Source organism: Candoia aspera, chromosome 1 (assembly GCF_035149785.1).
Source record: "Candoia aspera isolate rCanAsp1 chromosome 1, rCanAsp1.hap2, whole genome shotgun sequence".
NCBI lineage: Eukaryota > Metazoa > Chordata > Lepidosauria > Squamata > Boidae > Candoia > Candoia aspera.
The window spans coordinates 337,517,391-337,545,291 of NC_086153.1; the positions used below are offsets into that span (position 1 = coordinate 337,517,391).

General features: G+C 46.2%; 1 protein-coding gene across 1 annotated transcript; it reads right to left on the reverse strand.

The window, feature by feature from the left end:
* Nucleotides 1-3,354: 3,354 nt before the first annotated feature.
* CDC34 (cell division cycle 34, ubiqiutin conjugating enzyme) lies at nt 3,355-27,901 on the reverse strand. Its single transcript, XM_063290887.1, has 5 exons — nt 27,497-27,901; nt 13,704-13,790; nt 10,913-11,010; nt 6,590-6,724; nt 3,355-6,247 (listed from the first exon to the last, which is right to left on the reverse strand). Exons 1-5 carry the CDS (start codon nt 27,671-27,673, stop codon nt 6,037-6,039), a joined length of 708 nt encoding a protein of 235 aa, XP_063146957.1. The 5' UTR covers nt 27,674-27,901; the 3' UTR covers nt 3,355-6,036.

The window sequence follows — 27,901 nt, forward strand, 5'->3', positions numbered from 1 at the left end:
CCACATGCTTCGCATAACGACTGCGGTGATTCGCCTAATGACTGCTGCAAAAATGGTAGTTAAATCGGGTTGGATTCACTTAATGACTGCTTTGCTTAGCAACCAAAATTCCAGTCTCAATTGTGGTCGTTAAACGAGGACTACCTGTTTTGTCTTAATTCTTCTAAAGGTGGCAATTCTTCAAAAACTTCCTTCAAACAGGTTGATGCCTGTTGCCCACACTCCAAATATTCCCATCTTAATTGCACTTTCCTAAAGGGGCATAAGCCTATGAAATGGAGCTGGGGGTCCAATACAGAGTAAGATTAACACCAAAGTCCACAGGAAGGTGACTTTGGGACCAGGTTCACATCATTGCACAAATCTCGTTTGCTTAAACATGGTTTGCGATAACTCTCAGTTAGCTAGGTTTGCATAGCACACTAAACATAAAACATACAAGGCACAATTGGCTGTATTTCCACAACCAATCACATTATGATTGGGTCACTCTATGTCATGAGTAAGGATGGCGCGCAGGGGGCTCCCATCCAGCCTGTCAAGCGCATGCGTAGCACTGAGGAATTGGTCAGCCATTCAAAGAGACACAGATCGGGACCGCCTTAACCCTTGGGGTTTATATGGCTGGGTTTTCCCACGCTTCTTCAGTTTGTTAGGATTCCTGTTAAGTACTAGCAATAAATATTAGAGACTTGTCTCTGTGTTTCCTGGTTGTTAGGACACTCTAGACCCCATGAACCAACAGGAGAAAGCTCTCCCATGAGAAATCTGATCACTTGCAGACACAGTTGGAATTAGGCGAAGAGTTACAGATGCTAAGCATTCAGGACAGTTCCCCAGTCGACTTTCCATTTTGCCTGAATTTACAGGCAGTCCTCACTTAACGACCACAACTAGGACTGGAATTTCAGTTGCTAAGCAAAGCGGTAATTAAGCAAATCCAATCCAATTTTACTTTTTGTGGCAGTTGTTAAGCAAATCACCGCAGGCATAACCATATGGTCATCAAGTGAATCATGCAGTCCCCATTGATTTTGCCTGCCAGTAGCCGGCCAGGAAGGCGAAAAATGGCAATAATGTGACCACGGGATGCTGCGAGGGTCATAAATGCAAACTGGTTGCCAAGCGCCCAAATTCTGATCATATGACCGTGGGGATGTCGCAACGGTTGTTAAGTGTGAGGACTGGCTGCAAGTTGGTTTTTCAAGCACCGTTGTAAGTCCAAACCATCACTAAATGAATGGTTGTTAAGCGAGGACTACTTGTATCCCTTTTGTTCCTTCTTTACCATCTTCCCCTTCTCCTTTTCTGTGTGTTATGGATCTGTCAGTCTCAAAAGAGCCTGTTTTCTCCTAGTAATTCAGAGGCTGCATTAAACCAGATCAGAGCATGACCCGGTTGGCAAAACACAGTGGTCCGTCATGTGGTCTTTTTGGCAGGCTGCAGTGAAACATTCAGAGAAACATCTGAAGTGCTGGGGCAGCCCAGCAGTGCAGAAAACCAGCTCAGGAAAAGGGTGCCTCCCTCAACAAGAAGCTGGATGGACATCTTTCAAAGATATTTGTATAAGTGCATAGTCCTTACAATCTCCTTCAGTACTGTAGGTTAAAGGCTGGCATTAGGAAACTCAGGGCTTCCTACGTCACAAATGCCCTCCAATAAATAGTTAATTTCACATGGCTGAGAAATCTCAAACAGCTTGCAAGGGCTTGCATATACCAAGGTCTCATGAGATTTCACCATTCTCACATGAGACTTGGCAGCCCCCCAAGATTTCAGGCCTTTGGGGGACTAGGGACTAAGGTCTTTCTTTAAGTTTTTAGCTGGCAAAAACCTGTTGCTCACAACTGATTCTATGCTACCATTTTAGATCAACTGTTTTTTCTTACACCAGAATCAAGAGGTTGCAATCTGGCAACGCTGTCGAACATGATACGACGCTTCCTTTCAAAATCCTTTTATTAAATAGCTTCAAAACCAGAAAAACAAAACAGAAAAAAAGCAAAAAGTATATATCCCACCCCCTGCCAACCCATTTCCCCCCTCCCATTTCCCCACCAATTCTACAAAACAGTCAATTTCTGCCCATAGACTCCCACCACTTCCTATCAGCCCCCCGAGGTGCAAACTCTAGCAAATTCCACCCCAAAGAAAGGGGTGTAATCTCACAAAACAGGAAAGTGAAGTCAAAGGCAAGCAGGGTGGATTTGGTTTCAGTGCTTGGCAGGACACTGACCAGTAAAAATAAATAAATAAAAAAGACCCCCCCCCAAGTATTTGCTCACAAAAAGGAGAACAGTACATTGGATTTAGCGGACAGTCCCTTTTTCTACAGCAGAGAGGACATTTTGAAGCAGGCATTTCCCTCCCGTTCACCCAAGAGGCAAGGCCTGAAAAGATGGACATCAAGACCAATGGGAGGGACAAGCCAGGAGAGAGCTGAAAGAAATAAAACTTAGAAAGGTAGGAACATAGAAGATATTAGATTCCATACAACGTGCTGGTGCTGGCAGGTCCCCTATTTTTCCATTGTAGAAAGGACGCTCACGGCTACATCTGGTATGACGTTTTCCTACAATGGAGGCATGGCACTGAATAGAACACAGCAAGAGATGTCCTTGGGGTGGAATCCTATCTTCTAGGATATCCTACCTCTTGCTGGGCACTATTTTCTGTGGTAACCTCCTGCTGAGAGAGACTTCAAGCAAGGTGCAATAGTTACTTTTATAAGACATGGGACTACCATGTGGAGGCCCTGCAGATCTTCCCTGGGGGACGTTAGTGTTGAGGGCAGCTGAGGTGGCTGCATTCCTAGAATGGCTTACAATCTCTTGTGGGCTATTCTAGAACCTGCTACTTGAGTCTTGTAGGCTGGCTTGATCCCCCTGGAGATCATGACTGGGAAGGCTTTGTGGCTCAGTTGTGGCTGCTGATAGGCAACCAGGAGACTGTCCAAAACATGGAATTCCTGCTCAGGTACCTTTTGATAATTCATCTGACATTGCATTGAGTCAGTCCCTGTTCTTGGGACTGGCAAAAAAAGAAAGAGAAAATCACTCCCTGGTGCAGCAGACCAAATGTGCTGTAAAATGATTGAATAACCAGATCTGGGTTGGGTACATGTGTATTCCCTGAGATCTGAGGACTACAACAGCCACCAACACATTTGCAATTATGGGACTAAATGGGAGGGCCTCGAATTGGCAACAGCCATCTTAGCACTTGAACCCAAGCAATGTCTTGTGCGATGGCTGGATTAGAATGTGCAGATAAGGCTCCTCTAAGATAGGGCTTTTTTTCCCCTGGTGTCTCTACAAAGGATCTCATTCCATCCAAAGCTTACAGTATTGGTTGTATTTGTTCTAGTTGTTCACTCCCTCGAGGTCCAGGATGACATGCCATTCCTTGCTCTTCTTGAGGATGAAGAATATGGAATAGGAACCAGATAATCAGCTGCCACATGGGACTTGTTTGATGCTCTGAAGGTGATTTATCGCTCTCAGGACTAACCAACATTTGGTCCCTTCGTGTGACTTGGAGAAAGAGGTGAAACAGTCTTCTGGGGCCAGGAAAATTTGATGGTGGAACTATGTAAGATGGCCTTTAGGTACCATGAGTCTGATGTTGAGTCTGCAGGTCCTCCCACCCACAGAGAGGCTCAGACAGTCATTCTTTCTTTCTTCTCCTGGGAAGACTTCCAACTGGGTGGCAGCTGATGTGGCTTGTTTTGGGGCCCTTGTTCTCTCCTAGAGTAGTCTGTGACTTGCAGTCCAAGATTCCGTTCTGAGTGAGGTAGCAACGAAAGGAATGGGAAGCATAGCTTGTTCGGCTGCCCTTGCCTTCATATACTTATTTACTTTGCTTGCAGGCCTCCCATTCCTGAAGACCCTGGCATGGCTTGTTTTCCTCAAACAGGTCAAAGGACCAAGTTCCAGTTCTTCAGATCTCCGGCCAAAGTTGTCTGTTAGCGGCTATGCTATCCACCAGGCCTCTGGCTGAGATTTGGGCATTCAGACCAGCAGCAACGATGGTGGTCTTGGCTAGCTTGTTCATCCCATCTGAGTTCCCTGTGCTCTGGAGGGATGAGCTGAGCTAGTTCTTTGATCCAGAGGACAGAAGCCCTGGTAGATCCTGAGGTGGCCTTTGTGATTATGGCTATGCTCTGCCCTGCAGGACCTCCATCCACCAGAGAGGAGTTGAACAGCCCGAGAGCTTGCTGAGGGAAGGCATAAAGTTTGGTGGTCAGAAAGCAGTCGCCCCCAACTCAGCGTGAAAGACTTTGTCAAAGGCAAGACAGGAAGAGTGGTCGGGCTGTTTTTAGCTATGGTAACCTCTGCCACCAGTGGGTCTCTCAGGGAGCCTTTCAGGGCCAGGGCCTTGCAGATGTTCCTGAGCAGCTGTGGAACATCTGCTTTTTGGAGCGTCTGATGGATTCAAGGATTGGCTCCTGGTCTTGCTGATCTGCTCTCCATCCTCCCTCTTGGGGCTCAAGGGAAGACACCCAAGTTGGACAGAGTGTCTCTCTTCCACCAGTGGCTTGTTTTTTCCATCTGCGAAAGTGGCCTGGTCTTTTCTCTCTGCAACGGGGATCAGAAGAGGAATCCCCTGAAGAGGAAGAGGAGGACAGGGACCAAGGCCACTTCCCCTTCCATGCCTCCCCCCCCCCAGTTTCTCCTGGCTGGAGGGCCCCAAACGTGGATGTGTGGCTGCAGGTATGGGCCTGCTCAAGCAGAGCTGAGGCCTGCTAAGGAACTACGTGGCTTTTGCCTGATGTGTCTGGAAATGGGGGGGGGGGCTGAGGCTTCAGGAGGAGATACTACTGGTGAAGCCGGTGCAGAGGCCGGAGTGCACCCTGTACCACTAGCCTTCTGTCCACTCCAGTGCCCGTGCCGTCCAGCAGTGAGCTCTCTAGTGACTGAGGGGCATGGCTGCTGATTCGAGAACTGTTTTAGCCGTACCCTCAAGGGTAGACCGAGAATGCACAATGCTGTGCAACTGACGGCCACCCTCCTCATTTGCTCCCTGTTGCTGGGAAGCTCCAGGGATCCCAGGGCAGGGCCTTGATCTCTGTTCGTTTGCTGGGCCAGGGGGCGGGGGACTCCCCAACAAGAAGCTGAAAGTCAAAGCTCGGTGGGCAGGAGGCAGCCACCCCCAACTCAGCATCCAAGACTTTGTGGAAGGGAAGATGGGGGAGGGAGGGCGGTCAGGCAAAAGACAGGGGGGAAAAAGCGGATATTCTATGATCGAGGGGCTCCTGGTCATGCGGAAGGGTGGCGGAGCCCCTGAGCCAACACGCCTGTGCTCTGGAGCAAGGTGGGGCTGGGACGAAGGAAGAAAGCCTTCTTCTCCTGTGGAGCAAACATCCGCAGACTTTTGGGCCCCGTCTCCGGAGAGAACGCGAGGGAAACACCCGCTTGACAACCCCTGCCTCTGCTGGAGAAACACAGTCTGGCCCAGGCTGTCCCCAAGGCCTCCCTCCCCCCGGCCCATCGGGTGCAGCTAGGAAACCCTTGCTGGGAACTGTCCCCCAATCCCTTGGCCTAATTTCTTTTTTTTAAATGGGGGGGGGAACCCAACAACATCACAAAAGCCATCCCAAACCTCGCACTCAGTTCCCGCAACCTCCTTGGCACTGGTCTTCAAGGGTGCGGAGCTCCCTGCCAGACAGCAGGGCCAACGAACAGCTCAGGATGGAGCAGAAATCGCTTCCATCCGCCCCCCGCCCCGCCATAAAATTTTTTTTAAAAAAAAAAGCAAACGAAGCCCAAACACACAGCACTTGAAGCCAAACGGGAGATGTCCCACCCCCTCCCTCCGCCAAACAGAAGCCGAGTCTCCCTTTTGAGGTAGAGTTTTTGCTTTCTTTTTGTCTCAGGGTCAAACGGGGTTCCACGTCTCAGCCGGTCGCATCCGGGGTTCAAGTATGAGTCAGGTAGTTTATTGCTACTATCGGGTGCAGCAGCAGGAGGCAGCGGTGGAGGGAGGGGGCTGGGGGGTTGGAAAAGGGGAGGAGGGGGCTGGGCAGGGTATCCCTCGTCAAGACTCTTCATTCCCGGAGTCGTCCTCATCCCCGTAGCAGCTTTCCACTTCGTCATCCATCTCATCGTCTTCGTAGTAGTCGTCGTAGAAAAGGTCGGAGCCTTCGTCTGGGGCGGGCGTCTTGGTCTTGACGCAGTACTCGGCTAGCGTTGTGGGGACTTTGACTCCATCCCTTTCGGCGTCCACCTTGGTGCCCAGGACTTGTTTCCTGGAAGGGGGAGGAAAAGTTGGTTGGTGCAAGTCTAGGGGAGATCTGATGCTCTGGCGGAAGAAGGTGGCGTATCCTCTGGCTTATTGGTGGCTTTACCTTAAACCGGGGTTCCTCAACCTTGGCCACTTTAAGATGTGTGGACTTCAACTCCCAGAATTCCCCAGCCAAGTTTAAGATGTGTGGACTTAATGGCTAGCTGGGGAATTCTGGGAGTTGAAGTCCCCCTTTTTACCACACACCTTGATAACCTGCCTCCAAGACAGCTGTAGGGATGCGCAGCTGGGACTGGGATAAATCCAAGGAAACCAGCTCATCCCCAAAGCTAGGTGGTCCACCAACCTGATGATGTCCGTATATTCCTGATCCTTCCCTTTGCTTTCTTTCCACTTTCTGTACATCACCGAAGCGTCGACGTTTGCAGGAGAGAATGTGTTTGGTTCATTGAGGAGTGAGATCACACTAAGAAGAATTGTTCTGATATGGGAAAAAGAAAAAGAAAAGCAAACAAAGAAAAAAAAAGGCAGGAGAATCATTATGAGCTTGGCCAGTTCCAGCAGAGGCTTCTGCAAAGTTGCAACACATACAGGTAGTCCTCAACTTACAACCAGAGTTGGGACTGGGATTTCCATCGTAAGTTGCTGCAGTCGTAAGGCGAGTCACCATATGACCGCCCCCGATTTTACGACCATTTTTATGGCAGTCGTTAAGCGAATCCAACTTCCCCCATGGGCGTTTTTTGCCAGAAAACAGCAAAAAACGTCGCAAAACATGATCACGTGACCACAGGACATTGCAACTAGTCGTAAATGCGAGCCGGTTGCCAACTGCCCAAAATGCAATTGTGTGACCGCGGGGGTGGTGGTGCAACATTTTGTGATGCTCGGAAGTGCTTTACAGGCTGTAAAGCACCCATTCCGAGGCCGTCGTAACTTCAGACCATCGTTAAACGAATGGTTGTAAGTCGAGGACTACCTTTATTTTATTTTTATTTTATGGACAGCATTTTTATACTGCCCAGCCCAGTCATGACTCCTGAAAGTTATAGAAAATATAGGAATCAATCGAAGTGATATGGAACAAAAATAGCCACTCACACAATCAGCCAACCAACTGAACCCCAAATGCCTGCTCAAATGAGACAAGTTTTCACCAACTTGCAGAAGGACAGAACAGAAGGTGCCAGCAAACCATTGGGGCAAGGTGTTCCAGACCACGGGGGTACCACCCAGAAGGACAGTCTTCAGCCCCCCCCCCCCCTGAAGTTTTGTAGGGACAGGGCCCACAATATACCCTTTCCTGCCTATAAATACGGACCAGGCAGATTCCACCTGGAGGAGAGCAAACCATTCAGGGTGTTAAAGTCAAAACCATCCCTTTGAATTGGACCCGGAGCTTAGTGGCTGGAGAACAGGTACAATTATGTATGTAACACACTGTAGTTATTTGACCTTAATTGAAAGTCTACATATCTGGCTCAAATCAATGGGACCCTTTGCAAAGGCACGTATTAGACCCACGGTGGAAGCTCTCAACGTTACGCTTTTGTGCAGGCAACATCTGGAGATGGGATGTATTCTCAGGTTAGCCCCTCTGTGAGAGGCATCCGAGCAAGGGCAATTGCTGAGACAGAATTATGAGCCTAAACCTGCTCAAGGTGGGGTAATAATCTCATTGCGCTGGTGTCACACAAACTTTCACAGTACACAGCCTCCTCCCTTGGATGGCTTAATTGTTTTTTCTGCACACTGCAGATGGTTGACCTGGATGATCCTCGTGGTCTCTTCCAACTCTACATTTTATGATTTTATGGCAGATTTACATTCCCTTCACTTGGATACAAAACTGTAAAGGAATATCTTCTGCTTCACCATACTGTGTGTGTGTGTGTGTGTAATTGCAACCTGACAGAATATGGTTATCTTGGAAGCCTATACCCTTCCAAATTTGTGCAGGACTAAGGTCTGCATAGTTAAAGCAATGGTGTTCCCCGTAGTAACATGGCTGTGAGAGCTGGACCATAAGGAAGGCTGAGAGAAGGAAGATCGATGCTTTTGAACTGTGGTGTTGGAGGAAAATTCTGAGAGTGCCTCGGACTGCAAGAAGATCAAACCAGTCCATCCTCCAGGAAATTAAGCCAGACTGCTCCCTTGAGGGAATTATACTAAAGGCAAAACTGAAATACTTTGGCCACATAATGAGAAGGCAGGACAGCCTGGAGAAGATGCTGATGCTGGGGAGAGTGGAGGGCAAAAGGAAGAGGGGCCGACCAAGGGCAAGGTGGACGGATGACATTCTAGAGGGGACAGACTCGTCCCTGGGGGAGCTGGGGGTGTTGACGACCGACAGGAAGCTCTGGCGTGGGCTGGTCCATGAAGTCACGAAGAGTCGGAAGCGACTGAACGAATAAACAACAATCTGGCTGGAAATTCCTGAAGCAGAAAAGTGGGAAACGACACAAACGGAATCCCGCCAAACATTCCTAAATCAGATTAGAGCATTCTGAAAACCAGGCCCAGAATCCTAAAATCCTTCGCTTTGATTTTTAGAAACCAATCTGCAGACACATCACCGAAAGCGAAATGCAGATTTGGAGGATTCTAATCAAGCAAAGCCTCTGAAGAAAGTTCCCTCCTGAAAAGAGCTGTGTTGGCGATTACCACACAGTTAAAAAAAGGGCTGTGAGGTATACAGGGCTGAGAGATAACGGCTGGCCCAAAGTTATCCCACAAGCAGTTGGTAAAACTGGTAGGATCGCTTGTTAAGATCTGGAGATGCCCTACTTTTATAAAAGTTACGTTTACTGAAAGGGGAACCCTGGAAGAACTGCAAATAGGCATAGAGGAAGGCCTGCCTCACGGGTTAGGGATCATAAATGCTTAGAGAGCGTTGGCGTTGGGGATCAATCAACTACAGCTTGGCCTTAATTTTGAAGGCACGTGAAAGGATAGTGAAGGCAGCTTACGGTAGGTTGTGGCAGTATTGCCTGCACCAAAAAATCCTCAGGTAAGCAACACACAACCCAGCAGCCTTCCCAAGTAGACCAGATAGATGAGCTAGTTCTACTTTATTGTGAGGCTACATCAACAGAATCTTGTGAGTCTGAAAGTACAAATCTCCCACCGTCTCCTTTACAGCCTGAAAAAACTAGGGAGGGTCCCTTCTGAGCCTCTTTCTCCGCCCATTATGCAGCTGTAGGCTAAGCCGGCTCTTATCTGACTGTTCCCTAGGCAGCATCTCTTCGCCAGTCTCCCAAGGTCTTTCCCACATACCATGACATCACCCTCCCCTTCAGACTCATCCCCCCGTCTCCTTTACAGCCTGAGAAACTAGGGGGGGTCCCTTCTGAGCCTCTTTCACCTCCCACTATACAGCTGTGGGCTCCCCCCCCCCTCTTATCTGACCATTCCCTAGACAGTGTCTCTGGGCTCAGTCTACCAAGGTCATTCCCACATACCATGACATCATCCTCCCCTTCAGACTCATCCCCTCCATCTCCTTTACAGCCCAAAAAACTAAGAAGGGTCCCTCCTGAGCCTCTTTCTTCACCCATTATGCAGCTGTGGGCTGTGCCCTCTCTTATCTGATTGTTCCCTAGGCAGCATCTCTTCCACACACACCCTCCCAAGGTCATTCCCACATACCATTACACAGCCCTTACCTACTGTCACTCCTTCAAGGTTGATCAGACTGGGAATCCAATGTCAGTTAGGTCAGTTCGAAAACATGCAAATGTGAGTAGATCAATAGGTACTGCTTCGGCGGGAAGGTAACGGCGTTCCGAGTCGTCATGCTGGCCACATGACCCGGAAGTGTCTACGGACAACGCCGGCTCTAAGGCTTATAAACGGAGATGAGCATCGCCCCCTAGAGTCGGACACGACTGGACTTTACGTCAAGGGAAACCTTTACCTACAGTAACAGAATCTTGCAAGTCTGAATGTGCTTCCCCCTTCCTCACCTTTTTGGAATCTTTTTGAGAGATCTACTCAGGTTACATTCCTGCCCTGGACTTAGTCTTCTTTTATTTGACCATTCTCTTGGTAACAGTTCCTCCTCCTGTCCCTCAAGGCCATTCCTTCTTCCCTCTACACCAACTAAGTGGAAATAATTCTGGTTTCTGTGACATATATACACCTTCTGTGCACAAAGAACAGAGTTTGCTGTTGCCCCACGCAGGGTGTATTAGACATCCAATACCTGGGCCTCAGGTCCCTGCTAAAAGCGGTGATCAAATTGTAATTTTCAGAAGGGGAAAACTATTCAGAACATGGGGATGAATTTTAGTAACGGTATTAAATCAATGCATCCTAACTGTAAGTTTAATTAAATCAAATTTAGATTTTGTCCTAGCCCTGCTTAGTTCCTGGATTGTGATCACCTGTTCAATATACAACCCAAGAGACTTTGGACCCTTGGCCCACGAAAGCTGTGCCCCTCTGCTCTGTGGGCTTTATTAACGTATTCAGCTACGTAGGGCTTAAATTGGGAAAAAAGTGGCTAGATGTTGGCACGGTTTTCATTTCTGCAGTTGCATTCCAGCTACTAATATCCCACTTTTTCCGGTTACAGTATTGTTCCGTAGCAAACTGAGGGATCCATTTTTCTGTAAATATTTTTTAAACGTGGCTGAGGAGGGAGAAGGAAAGAGGAAAGGAAACTCACCGTACATTCTGGGTAGGGTTCCACCTTTCTGAAGGCAGCTCCCCGCTCTGTGGGTCATCCACTGGAGGATGTAGAATTGAAATGCAGACATCGCCTGTCTGAAACACATAAATCACATGTGTCTGCTCTGCACACACACACACACAGGCTGCATTCTCACATTACTTCTAAATCCAGATGATTTACCCGACGTGATTCACAGAACATGCAATGTCCAAGTATGATGGCTTAAGGGGATGGACCAGGTTATACCTTGTGCTAAGAGAATGGCCAGGTTCTCACAAGGCTCAGACCCCAAATTTACCCAGCCACACTTCTGCCTGGTCTAGTGTTTATGTGTGAGCCCAGCCAGTTTTCCTTGGCCCAGAGAGAATCCAAGGCAGCTAATACTATATATTAAAATACTGTATTTTAATAATATATTATTGTGCTGTAAGTTAATACAGATCCAGTTGCTGGCATTGCAAAATCTGACTCCTACTTTTTGATAAGTCAGGGTGGGAATGGAGATTGTGGCTCATAATGAGCAAAGGTTTAGCCTGCAAAGGCATTTCTAAAAGGGAAGAAAGACCCTGTCTTGATTTGGGCCCCTCAGGGCACAAGAGGACAACACTTGGGCTCTCTCCTCTATTTCCTGAGTGAGGGTCCACTCTCCGCTTTGGGGAGTGTGCAGAGAACTTTGTAGGGGAGGGTGTGGTGGGATCTCCCCCCGCTGGAAAAGTGGTGATGGGGTGGGAGAGAGCCAAAGTTTTGGGGATTTTACATTTTAAGTGTATACTTCAGCCTTCAACTATATTATTAAGGGAAGTAAGAAGAAGTTGCTTGTCCCCCAAGACTGGTAAAATGAGCGAATCTCCCTGCACATCTTTAAAGGCAGGATTTTAAAAGCCCCCCTTCATCAGTAAGCAAAGATCAGGACTATTGTCTCCTTCTAGATCAGTGTTTTTTCAAACTTGGCAACTTTAAGATGTGTGGACTTTAGCTCCCAGAGTTGAAGTCCACACATCTTCAAGCATGCTGGCTGGGGAATTCTGGGAGTAGAAGTCCACACATCTTCAAGCATGCTGGCTGGGGAATTCTGGGAGTTGAAGTCCACCTATCTTAAAGTTGACTGAGGAATTCTGGGAGCTGAAGTCCACACATCTTAAAGTTGCCAAGTTTGAAAAACACTGTTCTAGCCAACGCTAGCCAAGAAGAAGAGTGCAGGGATTTTCCTATCTTCTTGAACAAGCATCTTGAGAAAGTGCTTCGTTGAGAATTGTGGAAATCCTGACCCTAAATTCTGTGGGGTTTAATGCTGGAGCAACCCTCCCCACAGTGGCCGTGTAGTTGATGGCCACGGCAGCTGGAAAGCTGGGTATCCCTCACTGTGTTCTCAGTGGATGCGTCTGCATATCAGGCTAGGCCACAAACCAGCTAAAAGCCCCATTGTAGCCTAGCCTGTTGTGTGAACTCAGCCTGTATATGGCAAAAGGAAGGGTAGGCTGCTCCCAGCAGAAAGTATGAACGGGTCAGATCCCTTCCTCTCCAACTTTTTTATGTGTTCTGTGAGGTTGGGCCCACCAGGCCAGCCTTCCTCTCTCAGCTGCTTATGGGGGAAAAGGCACAAGGGCCTGGATGGTGGGAAGCACGTTCAAATCCCTGCCTTTCCCACCAAGTTCTCCGGACAGCCGACAGCAGTGCTGTGAGAATATTTTGGAGTATGTGTACCTGGAGAAGATTCTATCATGCCACCCAAAGTCCTAAGAACGTGATAAATAAATCACTGCATTTTCATTATTACTATTCCTACAATGCCCTTTCTGCTAAAAAGCCACCTTTCCCCCCACGTTGGCTCGATTCATAAACTGGAAAGTATTAGCGTGTCCCGTTTTGCACTTTCCCTGATTGTCCAGAACATCTTCCAGCCCGCCTTCCTTAGGCTGGAGCCCTCCAGGGGCGCTGGATTCTGGAAGATATCTGGCTGTACAAAGTTGCTTAACAAACAGCTGACCACATCAAAAGGGGGAAGACGAAAACCACCATTACCAGAAGCATCCTTTTTAAGAAGCCATGAAAGCAGCTGCAACAGCTTTATAAAGAACTTCAGAGAACTTACTAGCTTGTAAGTGGGCCATTTTCACTGGCTTGGTGGGGCTGGAAGGATCACTTGTAGCTCCACATATATTTACTTGCATGCAATTCCTTCCTACCTACAGCTGCTAAATATCCTTCACGTGTCCATTTGGAGTGAGCAAAATTCTGCTCATGGGAACTCAGAAATCCAGCAACTGACCTCTGATCAAAGCGTGTTAGAAACCAAAATCAAGGAGCCGGGAATTTATTTTGAAGAAGAGAACTAAGGGTTAACAGAGCTCTATGCTGATTAACACGGTCAGCTTCAAAACACATTGGAGAAAAAAAACAGACATTCAAGCCCAGTATCCAAGCAGCTTCCATTTCCCACAATCCCCTGTATTCTTCTCTAGGGCATTGTAGGAAATTAAGATGGCAGACAGGAACTTCCAACCACCCACCGGTCCATGGCATTGGGTGGGAAGGTTTACCACGGTGCTGGAAAAGCCTGCTGGGAGGCCCTGCCTGAGGAGGGTACTATGTGCAGGGCAAAATTTGGGTCAACCACCCGGGCCACCAAGAGACATAATGAGACATGGAACTGAAGATTGACCAGGCATTCTAGTAGGATACTTGGGCATGAGAAAGCCAAAGGGACTAAGGTCCTTTATCCACGTTGCAAGAGAAGACCGTGGACGACGTCTGGCTCGTGCCCAGCCCTGGCACAACAGCGTACCTCGTATATGTTGGGATGCCACATTTTGGTCAGGAATCTGAAGGCAGGCGGCGAATAAGGGTAATCAATGGGAAATCTGAGCCGAGCCTAGGGAGGAAGAAGGAAGGGAGAAGACATGTCAAGAGCGGAGTAGCAGCACCAGACATCCTGCCAGCAAAACATCTAGAGTGAAGGTGACATTGCAGCTTCTTTGGGGCCACGGGCTGCATTAGGCCGTAGAGACATGCCAGAGCCAGGTGGGGGGGGGGGAATACTGAACACACTTTTGTTTCATTTACATGTACATTTCATTCCAACTAAATATACTTCAGAGTTACCTTGCAGTCATCTACTGAGTCATTTTACCCCCATTTATCCCACTGAGGTTACAATTTGGCAGCAGATTTGGAGGTCTTTGGGGCACAGGGGGTCCTGTAACCTCCAGTTACTCATCTTGGCCCCTGCTCACAACAACCCCTTCTAGGTCGTAATCAGACCTAAGCCCATCAGCCAGAATAAGATTTGATCCTCAGACTGATGAAGATTCAGGAGACCAGCTTTCCGGTTATCAGTGGAGAGACCAGCCTCCTCGCAGAATCAGTTAGGAGAATCAGCAACTGTGCCGTAATATACAGGGTGATAACACAGGTTCTAAATGGGAACAAATTCAGTTGCTGGGATTTGTGTAACACCCTCCCTTTTCTCTCAGTAAAACTTGCTAAAGACAACTCTGCAAGAATTAGGCTTGTAAAAGAATCACTGTTGCTTTTAGGCAGATGCCAAAGAGGTTGCCAGCCAAGGCAGGCGGGTGCTTAGGAATGCAAAGACCTCAGAATCCATCAAGCCAGTCTTGATCTCTGCTTAGCCCACCTCGCAGGGTGTTTAGGAGAATATAAAAAGGATGGAAAAGAGAACTGTCTGCAACACTGAGCAACCTTCTAACCCAGTGTCTTACACCATGCTAGCTGGGGATGACACACAAGAGGTCTAGTGTTTCCTGAAAAAAAAGTGTGATGGGGTTACTAAATAAAGCAGAAGTTATTTCTTTCTTTTTGGGTGCAGTTGGTAAGTGCTGGTGGTCAATCTTGTCCTTGTTCAGCAACAGACAGAGCAGTCAGTTAATCTCTTTAACAACCTTCTACAGTTACTGTGAGAGCCAGTCTGGTGTAGTGGTTAAGGCTCTGGGCTAGAAACCGGGAGACCGTGAGTTCTAGTCCTGCCTTAGGCACAAAGCCAGCTGGGTGACCTTGGGCCAGTCACTCTCTCTCAGCCCTAGGAAGGGGGCAAGGGCAAACCACTTTTGAAAAATCTTGTCAAGAAAAAACTTTGGTTCTCCCCTTTTATATTGGGGGGGGGGGTTCTTTACTTGTAACCAACTATTTGTAGTATAAAAATGCTCTGCCTATCTAAGTGACCAACTAATACATTATATGATTTCCTGTCTCCTGACCTATATTAGTGATATAATGTATTAGTTAGGAATAAGCACTGCTTAGAGTAGTTTCTACTACAACTAATCTCTACTGCAGTAGCTACTACACACTAACACTTCTACTACTATTCTGCTCCTGAATACAATATTCCTTTCAGAGGACAGAATCACCTGTTCTTTCTCTCTCACGTTTCTGTAGACCTTTACTGCTTTTTCCCTCCTGCCTCTTACCTCCTCCTCCTCACCCACCCACTCACTCAGCTGTTCCAAACACAGGGCTTTTTTAACAGCAGCCCTGCCGTCCTTATGCTGAGGCACGTGGGAGTAACAAAGGGAGGAAAGCAATCCCAGGTGCTTGCAATATGGGCATAACCCATCCTGCCAAATGCCTGAGCCCCTTAATCTAAGAACAGCCTGAGACCCCCTCCTGCCCACGCTGGCTCTTTCATCAGACTCTGCATCCTGCCCGAAGGCAGAACCTCTCCCTTCAAAACATACCGGCTGCATTCCCATAATACGCTAAACTCTCAACTTTGGGTAACAAAACACAGTTTCTGCAGCACACGCTGCGCCCAAACCAATAAAGGAGACAATGACTTAAAAGTGCAGTCCGATTCACACAATGCACTAAAGCCATAATCCACCACAGCCATAATCCAGCCAGCCAATCAGAGCTTGGCCTAGTACAGGGTATTAAGCCAGCTCAGCTGCCAAGCCTGGCAGCCCAGAATTAAACCATCCCAGTTGTACAGCAGCATTGCAGCGGTGATCCTTGCAAGATGCTTAGGCCGAAGAATGAGCAATTTGCCTCCAGCTTTCCCAGGAAGGAGAGATCTGGCATTCAAAGCTTTGCTTCATTAACTTCTCGGAAAAAGGGGTGGGGAGGAAACTTGACGGCCATCTTTAACAGGCCTTTCAAATACTTGTACAGAGGTTTCCTGTAGAAAGATTATCTGGGTTGGTGGCAGCCCCTGGATAGGTAGGCTCAGGCCTGGTTAGTCCCTGGATGGGAGACCACCAGGAAATCTTATGGCCGTAGGTCAGACCGGGAAGTTGGAAAATTGTCCATCGGAGAAGAATGCAATGCAACACCTTCTGTTGCTGACGAGGAAACCACGAAGCCCTGCCCATGAACAGGGGTGTCCTTGGGAAGGCCAAGGAGGTGCAGATTAAAAAAGCAGCATTCTGTCCTCAGCTCTGCCCCTTTTGTACACACAAACAAAAGGGGTGCTGTCTGTGTTCTTGACAGCACAATGCTGCTTTCGTCATTTTGACAAAACCTTTGGATCTTGTGGGTGCCTCTGCCCAGGAAGTCACCAGGAGGCTGGGGAATTCTGGGAATTGAAGTCCACACATCTTAAAGTTGCCAAGGTTGAGAAACGCTGGTTTAGAGGCACCCTGTTGCTCCCTTCTATGGCTAGATTCATACAACACAATAAACCACGGCTTATTTAACCAAGGTGTGCTGAATAAATCAAACTGCCTGCATTGTCACACCGTGATTGGTGATCGTGAGCCGTCAAGTCATTTTCAACTCCTAGGGACCACACAGATGGATACCATGCTAAGCCATAAACTGGATTTGAGAAGCAACCTGGCTGGATTCAGGCAACACACTGAGCCAGAACAAAGGCATCACATTATGGCATATCGTAATGTGTGAATCTGAGCTAAGGAATAGGCACTCCTTCTTTGATGCTGTTTTGCCCTTGGACTTAGCTCCTGACATTCTAATGTAAACGCACACACATAACACGTGCACAGTGTAAACACACGCAGACCAAAAGCCTGTGTGTCTCTGATTAATGGGCTTGCTAGTAAAAGCTCCTGTAACCCAGATTAATTTCCCAGATGGCTTGACACTCCCTTAGCCATACCTTGCGTTGCAAATATTTCCAGCCTCCAGGAAAACAGGCCAGGCTTAAGTCTGTGCAAGGTTTAAACCAGACTTTCTCAACTTTCTGACCCCAGGCTCAAAATACAGGCCAGAAGTTACAAAACGATTGCATTTGTTTCATGGGTAGGCCTGTACAGATGCACTAACAGTGTTCTTAAACTCAAAATAAAGAACGAAACACCCCTCTTTTTGTGGGAAGTGAAGTTGCCCAAATTGGAAATAATTTTTTAAATAAACCTTGATCTCCCAGGGAACCCCTAGTGACCACAGAACCCCGGTTGAGAAACCCTGGTTTAAACCAAAGACACATTTTGCTTGTCTGCCAACGTTAGGGGCCGTGAACGTCAAAACAGGTCCTTGACAACTGCTTGCCCCCACCAGCCACACTCTCTGGAGCTGTGAATGCTCCTCTGGAGAACCTCACTAGCAGGTTTTGCTGTCCCTGCTCAGCCTGTCGAGCTGGGTGAACCCACTTCTCCTCAGCCGGTGATCCTGCCACCCAACACAAGCAGAAAAAGCTATTTTTGAGTTGGAGCAGCCCAGCCTCCAGTTTGTCTAGCCACACCCTACAGGAGCCTACTTCCTTGTCTCTGTGCTCATATGGGTGTTAGGAGGCCTTTGGGAATAGCATAGGAGGAAACATCACAGTTTGGAACGAATGTAGCCTGCTATCAACTACTTTAACCAATGAATTTGGGACTGGGACGTGTGGTTCTAACAAAGATTATTACGCTCTTTAAGAATTCCTTGTTTCTGCTCAAAGTGTCTCAGAAACAGGTCTGTGCAAAATGTTTCAGTCTGAACCATTTCCAGCTTTGTGGAATGTCCTGCTTGGGTATTTTGGAAGTGGCTGGAGCTTGGCCACTTCTCAAACGCTCCAGAGGCCTGTTTGGCCCAGTGGACATTTTCTGATGTTTCAGGCTCCGCTTGGTTTAAAATGAAAGGTTTTGCACACCCTTGCCATGAAATAACATCCAACCAGAAAAGAATTGAGGTGGAGTAATTAAAAAAAAACCCTATGACAGCAATTAAGTCCTAAAGAAAGATTTGTACTGTAGCTTCCTTGCTCTGTGGCTGCTCATCAGTGAAAGTGCAATTGAAACATTACAAAGAAAATGAAAGTCCTACACAGCTTCATTACTAGCAATTATTTTGGGGGGGGGGTGCCTTCAAGTCACTCTTGGCAGCTACATAGACAAATCCCTGCAGTTTTCCTGGCAATGTTTTTTGGAAGTGGTTTGCCATTGCCTCCTTCCTAGGGCTGCGAGAGGGGGACTGGCCCAAAGTCACCCAGCTGGCTTCACTGCCTAAGGGAGGGCTAAAATTCACAACCTCTTGGTTTCTAGCCTGGTGCCTTTAACCACTACACCACACTGGCTCTCAGTAATGATATAATGCAATATCATGAACTCTGTGCCAAGGGAAAACATACTGTATATTCCTTGACTAGTAGAAAAAAGTGTATGTAAGAGGCATGTAAAGTGCTACATACCAACTGGCATCCTTAAAAAGTGCCCATCAACTTCAAGTTTGTCTTGCACAAAAGAACAGACGCAATTTTACTACAGTTTAGTAAAGGGTTATATCATAAATTTTGAAAAAAAAAAACACATTCGGAGCACAGGATCTCAGCCCACTACGTTGTCTACTATATTGTTACTAACTATACTGTCAGGGAGGGACGCGGTGGTGCTGCGGGTTAAACTGCTGAGCTGCTGAGCTTGCTGATCGGAAGGTCGGCGGTTCGAATCCGTGTGACGGGGTGAGCTCCCATTGCTAGTCCCAGCTCCTGCCAACCTAGCAGTTCGAAAACATGCCAATGTGAGTCCATTAATAGGTACCGCTTCGGCGGGCAGGTAACGGCGTTCCGTGTAGTCATGCTGGCCACATGACCACGGAAGTGTCTACGGACAAATGCCGGCTCTTCGGCTTTGAAACGGAGATGAGCACCGCCCCCTAGAGTTGGACACGACTGGACTTAATGTCAAGGGAAACCTTTACCTTTACTTATATTGTCAGGAGGCAATGAAAAATAGGTGCCTAAGGAGTATACAAGAATAGTAAACTATACGGTGAGGTACAAGTAGATCTGGCAAATTGTCGTACCATCAACTGATAGCGGAAAAAAAGATGTCAGATACAATGCTGTTAAAGAGAGTCATCAGTCAGAAATCGCTTTAGGGTTAAAGAAACAAAACCTGTACAGACTTTCCCAGAAAATGGGTAAAGGGGCAGAGATGACCTTAGAGGAAATACACAGCAACTGTTAGCAAAATATGAGCTTCGTCCGGGAAAGCAGGAAAGCGTGAGAAAAAAACTCAAGACCGCCCCACCTTGATTCTCTTAGGTAGAGGAGGGAGGGTAGGGAAAACACTGCAGGCTTTCAAGATACTGTTATTATAGCCCATATCAATAAAGGAGAGTTCTAGTATCTCTTTTGCTGCTTCCAGACCACGCCTACCTTGAAAGGCTGACAAAGCCTGGCTCCTATTTTTTGGATAATTGAAATATAGTTCCGGTAGAAAAAATGACTTGAGATTTTTTTAATGTATTGTGCACTTATTCTCATATTCCCCAGTTTTCTAAACTCCTCTGACCCAGCATCTAATTTTGTGCCAACAGCATCTGTTCTCAGAGCTTGTGATACACTGTTCTGAAAGCAAACTACAGGTAGTCCTCGACTTACGACCACAATAGGGGCTGGAAAATTCATCGTTAAGTAGTATGGTCATTAAGCAAGGCATCACGTGACTGCACCTGATTTTATTTTATTTTTGCAGTAGTCGTTAAGTAAATCACACAGTTCCCCACTGAATTTGCTTGTCGGAAGCCTTCCGGGAAGGTCACAAATGGCGATGATGTGACCCCAGGATGTTGCAACCGTCATAAATACATGCTGGTTGCCAAGCGCCCAAATTTTGATCATGTGACTGTGCAGATGCCGAGACAGTCATAAGTGCAAGGACTGAACATAAGTCACTTTTGTCAGCGCCATCATAACTTCAAATGGTCGCTAAACAAATGGTTGTAAGTCGAGGACTACCTGAATACTATTTGCTGGCTATTTGTAAACGTTCTATGACATCACAGCAGCTCAATCTATGGATAGACTTCCAGGAGCCCTCCTGTTTTTACCTTAACACAGGGCTGAGATCCGAAATTCAAAAACACAGTGAGTCACACAGAGAAAACACCAACACAACACTTTTTGACTTCCTCCTAACCTTAGTATTTTTAAGTTTCGAGCACCACCCAGGGTTCTCTCAACTTCTGTCAATTATATACACTGCCCAGGCTTGTCAACACACCTAGTTGCCTGTGGCAAACAGATCGGGCAACCAAGCTTTCATTAATTAAGAGAGAGTTGATTCTTTTCTCATCTCCCTGTACCAACTATCAATGTGGTATAACAGCAATGTACTGCAGGTATACGGGGGAGGCATAATTTTTTAAAAAATCAGATCTGTTAATCATTGCCAAAGTTTCAGGTTTTCAGTGAGAAAGGAACCTGGGTGAATAAAAATCCTACTGAATTACAGCAGCTACTCTTTAATCTAACCACTGTGACTATGCAGATGAGTCATCAGACCAGCTCCCATCCATTACATTTAATTAATTAATATATCCCATTAAGAGACTGGAGGCTTCAGTTCTTTCTTCCCATGTCTGCTGAGCACCTGATATTTAATAGCTGACTGCCTCTGAGCCTGAACGTTCAAATCAAAAGACACCACAGCCTTAGATAGCCAAGGATCACAGTGCAGGAGAGTTCTAACATTTGGCAGAAGTTTTGGTTCTAATTTCATAGAAATTAGCAACATGCTATGTGAAGATTGTTCCGTCTGTCCTGAATATTCTACCGTTCTGTACCATTAGGTGAGCCAATGTCTGTCTCCCAATCCTAGGATCCTTCGAAAGGGCGACGTCAGGCTCTTCGGCCACTGCCTCAACCAGAATTAATCATTTATTTCCAAGCAAGATTCTCGGGAACTTCTTTAACCAATTTCATTAAGATGAGATTAGGAGAATCTCAGCCGCCGAACGACAGTACTTCAAATTCATAATGAATTCATTGCCCCAAAACATGAGGGTAAAGACTCTCATACTCTAAGCAGACCTTTGCTGATATTATGATTATTTTAAATTGCATTTTTCTTCTGTTTATTATATTGTTTTTTCTTCTGGGTTGGTTGTTAGCTGCACATTTATTAATTTAAGAAGAGCACCCATGTAAAATTTCCACATGATGCAGGCCGCTGCGGCTTGTAATCACAGCTTTGGGTTTTACTGTATGAGGTTGGGTGAATGCAGCAAACTCTAGTGAATTCAGCAGGCCTGGCTTAATGGGATATATGAATTAATTAAATGTAATGGATGAGCCACCACACTCCACCACACTGTGTGAACCAGATCTGTGTGAATAAACAATCAAGTTCATAGAAGCCTTTAGTTCTGAATGCGCTTCAATGTTCCTGGGTATCTACCTCACGTACCTTTTTGAGGATCAAGACCTGTCCATTTGCCACAAACACTTTGGGAGAGGGGTAGGACCAGATGAATGAAGACTACCTGGCTTGAGTGGGAGTGAGAAAGCCAATTTTTCTAAAATGTTTTGTTATAGTAAATTTTATTAGGTTTCAAGAGAAGAATAAAAGCTCTGTGCACACTGTGGGGAATACGTAACTGCTTTGGTTTATTTTGAAGTGGGGTAAGAGTTGAAGAATGTTCATCTGGTTTGCTTTAAGGATTTGATTGATGCCTTTAAAGATTTGGATTTGCTGTTTTGAACTGGCTTTGTTTTTTGGGTTTATGAAGATGAAAATGATTAAAACTGTTATATTAGGGTTAAAGAATGTTTATCTGGTTTGCTTTAAGGATTTGATTGATGTTATTCCCTTTTGAAGATATGGCATTACTGTTTCGAATTCTTTGTTTTTTGGGTTCATTAAGACTGGAATTATTAAAATTGTTGTACTATTAAGTATAATAGCAGACAACTTATGTGCTTTTTAATTTGCTTCTTATTATAGTAGACAGAAATGTATAGAATAGTGGTAGGAAGGGAATAATTAAATATGTTCTATCTTTTGGAGGGGAGAAAGATGTTTAGGAGGCTTATATGAATTCTGTTTTCTTTATTTTAATGTAAGGGGGAGGAGTAACTGTACTTAGTGATTTTTATGTGTTAAAATGGAATGACTTATTTCTATATGTGGTGTTTTGGTTTAATATAGAATAAGAGATTGTCCCTTACAATCTGTTGTAAGATTGTACAATCTGACAGTCCCTCTGGTGGGAGGAGATGGGCAGTGACAAATTTGATAGATAGATAGATAGATAGATAGATAGATAGATAGATAGATAGATAGATAGATAGATAGATAGATAAAGGAAATTTTTGTATATCCTTGCTGTTCAAAGTCAGAAGCCACAACTTTTTGTAAATTTGATTTTTTTCTCTCTAATGTTTCTAAAATGTTTTGTGATGGTTGGGAGTGTGCCCAATCCTGCACAGGAGTAAAAAAGACCACAGCTCGATTATGGGCCATCAGATCGATGTCAGCTGTTAGACAGATCTTCTCCAGTGTGAGAAAAAGACCACAGGCCCAATAAATACAACAAAAGACGCAGTTGGCAAAAAACAACAACAATCCTTTGTTGTCAGAGAAGCAACAGGAAAACAACCCTCTCTACACTTCTAAAGACCTTTGGGAAGACAACAACAAGCACCAGCTTCCTCCTGTCTTTATTTTTCAGTAGCTGGTGTGCTGGGAAAGGAGTACGGCAGGGCTGTATCCTCTCACCCTACCTATTCAACTTGTACGCAGAACACATCATGCGACAAGCTGGCCTTGAGGAATCCAAGGCTGGAGTTAAAATCGCTGGAAGAAACATTAACAATCTCAGATATGCAGATGATACCACTTTGATGGCTGAAAGCGAAGAGGAACTGAGGAGCCTTATGATGAAGGTGAAAGAAGAAAGTGCAAAAGCTGGCTTGCAGCTAAACCTCAAAAAAACCAAGATTATGGCAACCAGCTTGATTGATAACTGGCAAATAGAGGGAGAAAATGTAGAAGCAGTGAAAGACTTTGTATTCCTAGGTGCAAAGATTACTGCAGATGCTGACTGCAGTCAGGAAATCAGAAGACGCTTAATCCTTGGGAGAAGAGCAATGACAAATCTTGATAAAATAGTTAAGAGCAGAGACATCACACTGACAACACAGGTCCATATAGTTAAAGCAATGGTGTTCCCCGTAGTAACATATGGCTGCGAGAGCTGGACCATAAGGAAGGCTGAGAGAAGGAAGATCGATGCTTTGGAATTGTGGCGTTGGAGGAAAATTCTGAGAGTGCCTTGGACTGCAAGGAGATCAAACCAGTCCATACTCCAGGAAATAAAGCCAGACTGCTCACTTGAGGGAATGATATTAAAGGCAAAACTGAAATACTTTGGCCACATAATAAGAAGACAGGACACCCTGGAGAAGATGCTGATGCTAGGGAGAGTGGAAGGCAAAAGGAAGAGGGGCCGACCAAGGGCAAGATGGACGGATGATATTCTAGAGGTGATGGACTCATCCCTGGGGGAGCTGGGGGTGTTGACGACCGACAGGAAGCTCTGGCGTGGGCTGGTCCATGAAGTCACGAAGAGTCGGAAGCGACTAAACGAATAAACAACAACAAGCTGGTGTGCAATGGCAGGCTGGCTTTGAATCTAAAGATTTAATGTGGTTGTTAACAGGAAGCCACAGGCAAATGCCTCTGTACAATTCCCCCTCTACATTCAGAAGTGAGTGGCTGACTTCACCTCTTTGGACATGGAGCTCCACAATTAGCAGCAGGCCAGTAGGATTTCAAATGGTCTTTCTTGGTCCCAAGGCAATGGGGTGGGTGGATAATGAGATGACAATCTGGGATCTTCTGGAGGTGTTTGAACCCTGGGCTATAGCTCTTCTCATATTGAAGAGGCCAGCTCTGGATGATTGCAGTAAATTAATCAGGCTACAGAGACAGCTGCCCCACTTCCCATCCCCAAAATAAAACATCAACAGACTACAGTGAGAATGGGTGAACTAGGAAATCTCGGTTTCACTGCAGCTACAGTTAGACTAGACTGGAGTCAGGCACTGTTCTTTGTCCCTGAATATCAGGATGTACCTGACACCAACCACGTGTCCTATTGACCAATGTATTCAATTTCCAATCACCATTCTAAGAGGTGACTTCCCATCAAGATCCTGGGACCTCATGGTTGAAACATCTGGGCTAGTTTTGAATGTTCTTGCTTCTTTCCCATCCTGTTTCTTTCAACATCTTGCTTGAGGAGCTTCTGGAGAACTCCGCCCTTCCACTCTTCTGTACATCCTTCAGGTTGATTATATTGGTTATAATAAAGGCACTACTCTGCAACAAACACTAGGTCGTTTAGATGACCTCAGGCAGGGTTATGGCTCAGACCCAGCCTTCCTCCCTGCTACATCAGGGTGATGTACCTGGCCTACTTTATAGGACCTTTGAATGCTCTTTAGTGCACATGAAACGACTGAAGCAATGTATCAATGTGCAAAATATATCTTCCTTGCCCAGCCAAATGAGAGGAGCCATCATGATACCTATCGGATCACCACAGGTTGCTGTGTGCCCTGAGGCTTAAGCTGAGACAGTTGAGGGAAAACAGCACCTGCCTTTATTAGTTGATCACAACCGACTCTGGGGTGATTCATCCGTTACTCCACCTAGGCCTGGGAGAAAGGAAATGAGACCATGGCAGGAAGTAGGGAATTGCAAAAGAAGCCTATAAACCCTGGAAATCAGGTCCTTCTCAGTCAGATTTTATTCAGAGGAAGAGCCCGTATTTTACTTCCCTTAGATTCTTCTATGACCTAGTACCTGTTTGCCCAGAAAACAAGCCTTCGCTTACTCATAACTCTAGTCCTCTTACCAGACAGGTAATGAAACAAAAGGTCGTTTCATACCTACTGCTGGTGCACCATCACCAATCTAATGCCTTCTTGACTTGCTGGCTGCACTTCAGCATAGTTCAGCATCAGAGCATATGATGTGATGTTTTTCAGGCAGTTTGAAGGGTGGTGGTGATGATGATTCCACACTCTTTCTAGCCAATAGTTGGGGTTTAGGGGAACTATTGGCCAGAAATGCCATTTGGGTTTGGGAGTGGATGTTCGAAATCCAGAAATTATTTTTTTACTGTTACCAGCTAAAATGCCACAGCACTGGCAGCACCTAGTTGATCTTGGCTGATCTCAAAAAAGCAACACAGGACTGGACCTAGTTAGTACTTGGGTGGGGAATGAAATGGAAATCCCAGGTTGTCGGCCAGATAGTTCCCAGAAGTAGGAAGGTAGGGGGCCAAGAAAATTACACAGATTTGTCCATTAAGTCACCAGGAGTTCTTCCTCTTCCTGCTATAATTCCACCCATCACCCCAGTGATGCAGGCCCTGCTGTCCTTTAATCAACTGACCCTAATCATTAAAGGATGTTAACCACATGCAGAATTCACCATGTTAACAAGGTGTCACCCATTAAAAGGTGTCCAGAATTAACTACTCTTTCAGTAATTAAAAGCCATCCTAATCTGGTTGTTAATAAAGCAGTTTTTAAAATTGCTTTAAAAATCTTATTTAATTTGTGGTAATCAGATACCATCATCCTAGTTCCTGTAAAGGAAGAAGGAGAAGTTACTCATAAATGATATGAAAACCTTTCGTAGAAAACGAAAGGTTGAAAGTTTATACACGCTGGAGCAAAGTTCTCCTGAAAATGGATTTCTGAGTAAACCCGTGGGCCACTCATGATGGCTAACAATAAAAACCATAAACAAGATCTCATAAAAACAGCAAACATCAGCATGAAACTTGCACAAGATTTCTATAATGAAGGTACAGAAAAGTTCCAGCAATTCATTATTTTGAAGACATATAAGTCAATGCTCTTTATTTCAATACGGACAAGATAATAGCTTATTCACATCCTTATGATTTACAGGACACCATTTCCTTCAGTTAGTTAGTTAGTTAGTTAGTTAGTTAGTTAGTTATTAATTAAGAGAAGAGGAAAAGGTATAGTATATCTACTACCAGCTCTTTTCCCTTTCATCTTTTTACTCCCCCATTTACCCCTTTTATCTATAATTACCGTTTATTTGTAACTGTTTTTAAATATTGTGTTTTTATAGATTGTATACTTATTGCATATTTATTGTTTTATTGATTATTGTTGTAAAGATTTGATAATAAATAAATAAATAAATAAAATTGCTTCTATTATTGAAGGAATGATTCTAAACCTTGCAAAGTTACCCTAAAAAATGTTTGTGCTTTGAGGAGAAACAAAACTGGGGTGGGGGTATAAGAAGTAAAAAGAATTATCCTGCTCAATTTCTAGTACTGTTGGGAGACACTGTGGTAATCCAAAGCAACTCTTTCAATAATTCAAATTTTTTTATGGAAAGTGGGGGAGGAGTTTAAATAGCTAAACCTTTTTCAGTCTTCCTCAACATTATTCCCTCAATGTTGGACTATCACTCCCTCTCTCATACAATGACCCATACATCTGGAAAGCAATCCGGTAAACAGGAAATGGGACAGGAACACACACACACACACACACGCCCCGCCACTTGCTCCTGTTATTGCCCATGAGTCTTTTAAGGAGAGGTACAAATTAGGAAAAGGGGGGGGGGAAATCAAACACTCATACAGTAATCCTGGCCAACACAACACCTGAAAACCCTCGTGCAATGAAAAGTGTCATTATTGTCACAAGGAACACCCCCGATTTAATCCAACGTAAAAATGAGCAGCAGCCAGAACAACTGTGCACATGTTTATCAGGAGTAATTTGGTACCCGGTGGAAGATTTATTCCTGGAAATTCGATTCTCAGAACAGGGTTTGATCTCCTGAGTTTGGTGGCACTTTCTCAACAGGAACCAAGCCAGGACTGCGGTGTTTTGTTTACTTCTAGACCGACGGATTTATAACGCCGCCGTGTATGTGTGTACTCAGGAGAAAGTCCCTCCGTTTCCTCCTCCTCAGATGGGACACCGGATGGCAGGCATCCCAGCTGGGGAGTCCACACCGAGATTTTCAGCAGACCTTTCCCCGCTCTGCTCTTTTCCCTGCCACCTTCTTACTCCCTCATTGACCCCTTTTCAGCTGGCCACCCTGCCGGGATCTGACGCCGCTGCTTCCTGTTTTGTACTTCGGGGATGGTCGCCTCTTCCTTCCTGCCCCGTTCACAGAAATCTGCCATTTTGACCCAGCACGGTCTGTACCGTCCCCGAATATGGTCTCCGGACTTGATCTCTCCCGTGGCAAGACCAAGACTGACGATCAAGCTCCCGCCGGGCTGGCCGGGGACGATGGGAGCTGTGATCCCACCCGTCTGGAGGCCACCAAGTGGGGAAGGATGCCCTCCCTACCAGCCACCCCCCAGAAAGGCAGCCCCTCTCCTTACCTTGAAATAGCCACCCTCGTAATGCGTATTGGGGGGCCCGAAGATGGCCACCTCCCAGTTGTAGAGATCCCCCTCGTCCACCAGGCTGACTCGGAACCCCTCCACGGGCTCCTCCTGAAGCCCCTTCAGCTCCAGCAGCAGGGCCTTCTGCGAGCTGGGCACAGACAGCCGCGCCATGTCACCGGCTGACGGAGGGGGTGGAAAGGGACGTAGGCCTCGAGCGAAGCCGGGGACTCGCGTGAACGCGCCGGCCGCGAGGGGGGAGGGGGGAAGCGGGCGGGAAGCAGCGCCGGGCCCGGCAGAGGAAGGGAGAAAGAACGGAGGCGCCGCGGACCCGAAAGAGCGCCACGAACAACCGCACCACTGAAAGGCGGCGGCACGACAACCCAGACCGCTCGCGCGGTG

Coding starts and splice junctions, on each gene's coding strand:
- CDC34 (XM_063290887.1), bottom strand. CDS start 27,673: ATGGCGCGGCTGTCTGTGCCCAGCTCGCAGAAGGCCCTGCTGCTGGAG. Junction 6,725..10,912: donor AACCCTACCCAGAATGTACG/GTGAGTTTCCTT, acceptor TTCCCATATCAG/AACAATTCTTCTTAGTGTGA. Junction 6,248..6,589: donor GAATATACGGACATCATCAG/GTTGGTGGACCA, acceptor TCCCCCTTCCAG/GAAACAAGTCCTGGGCACCA.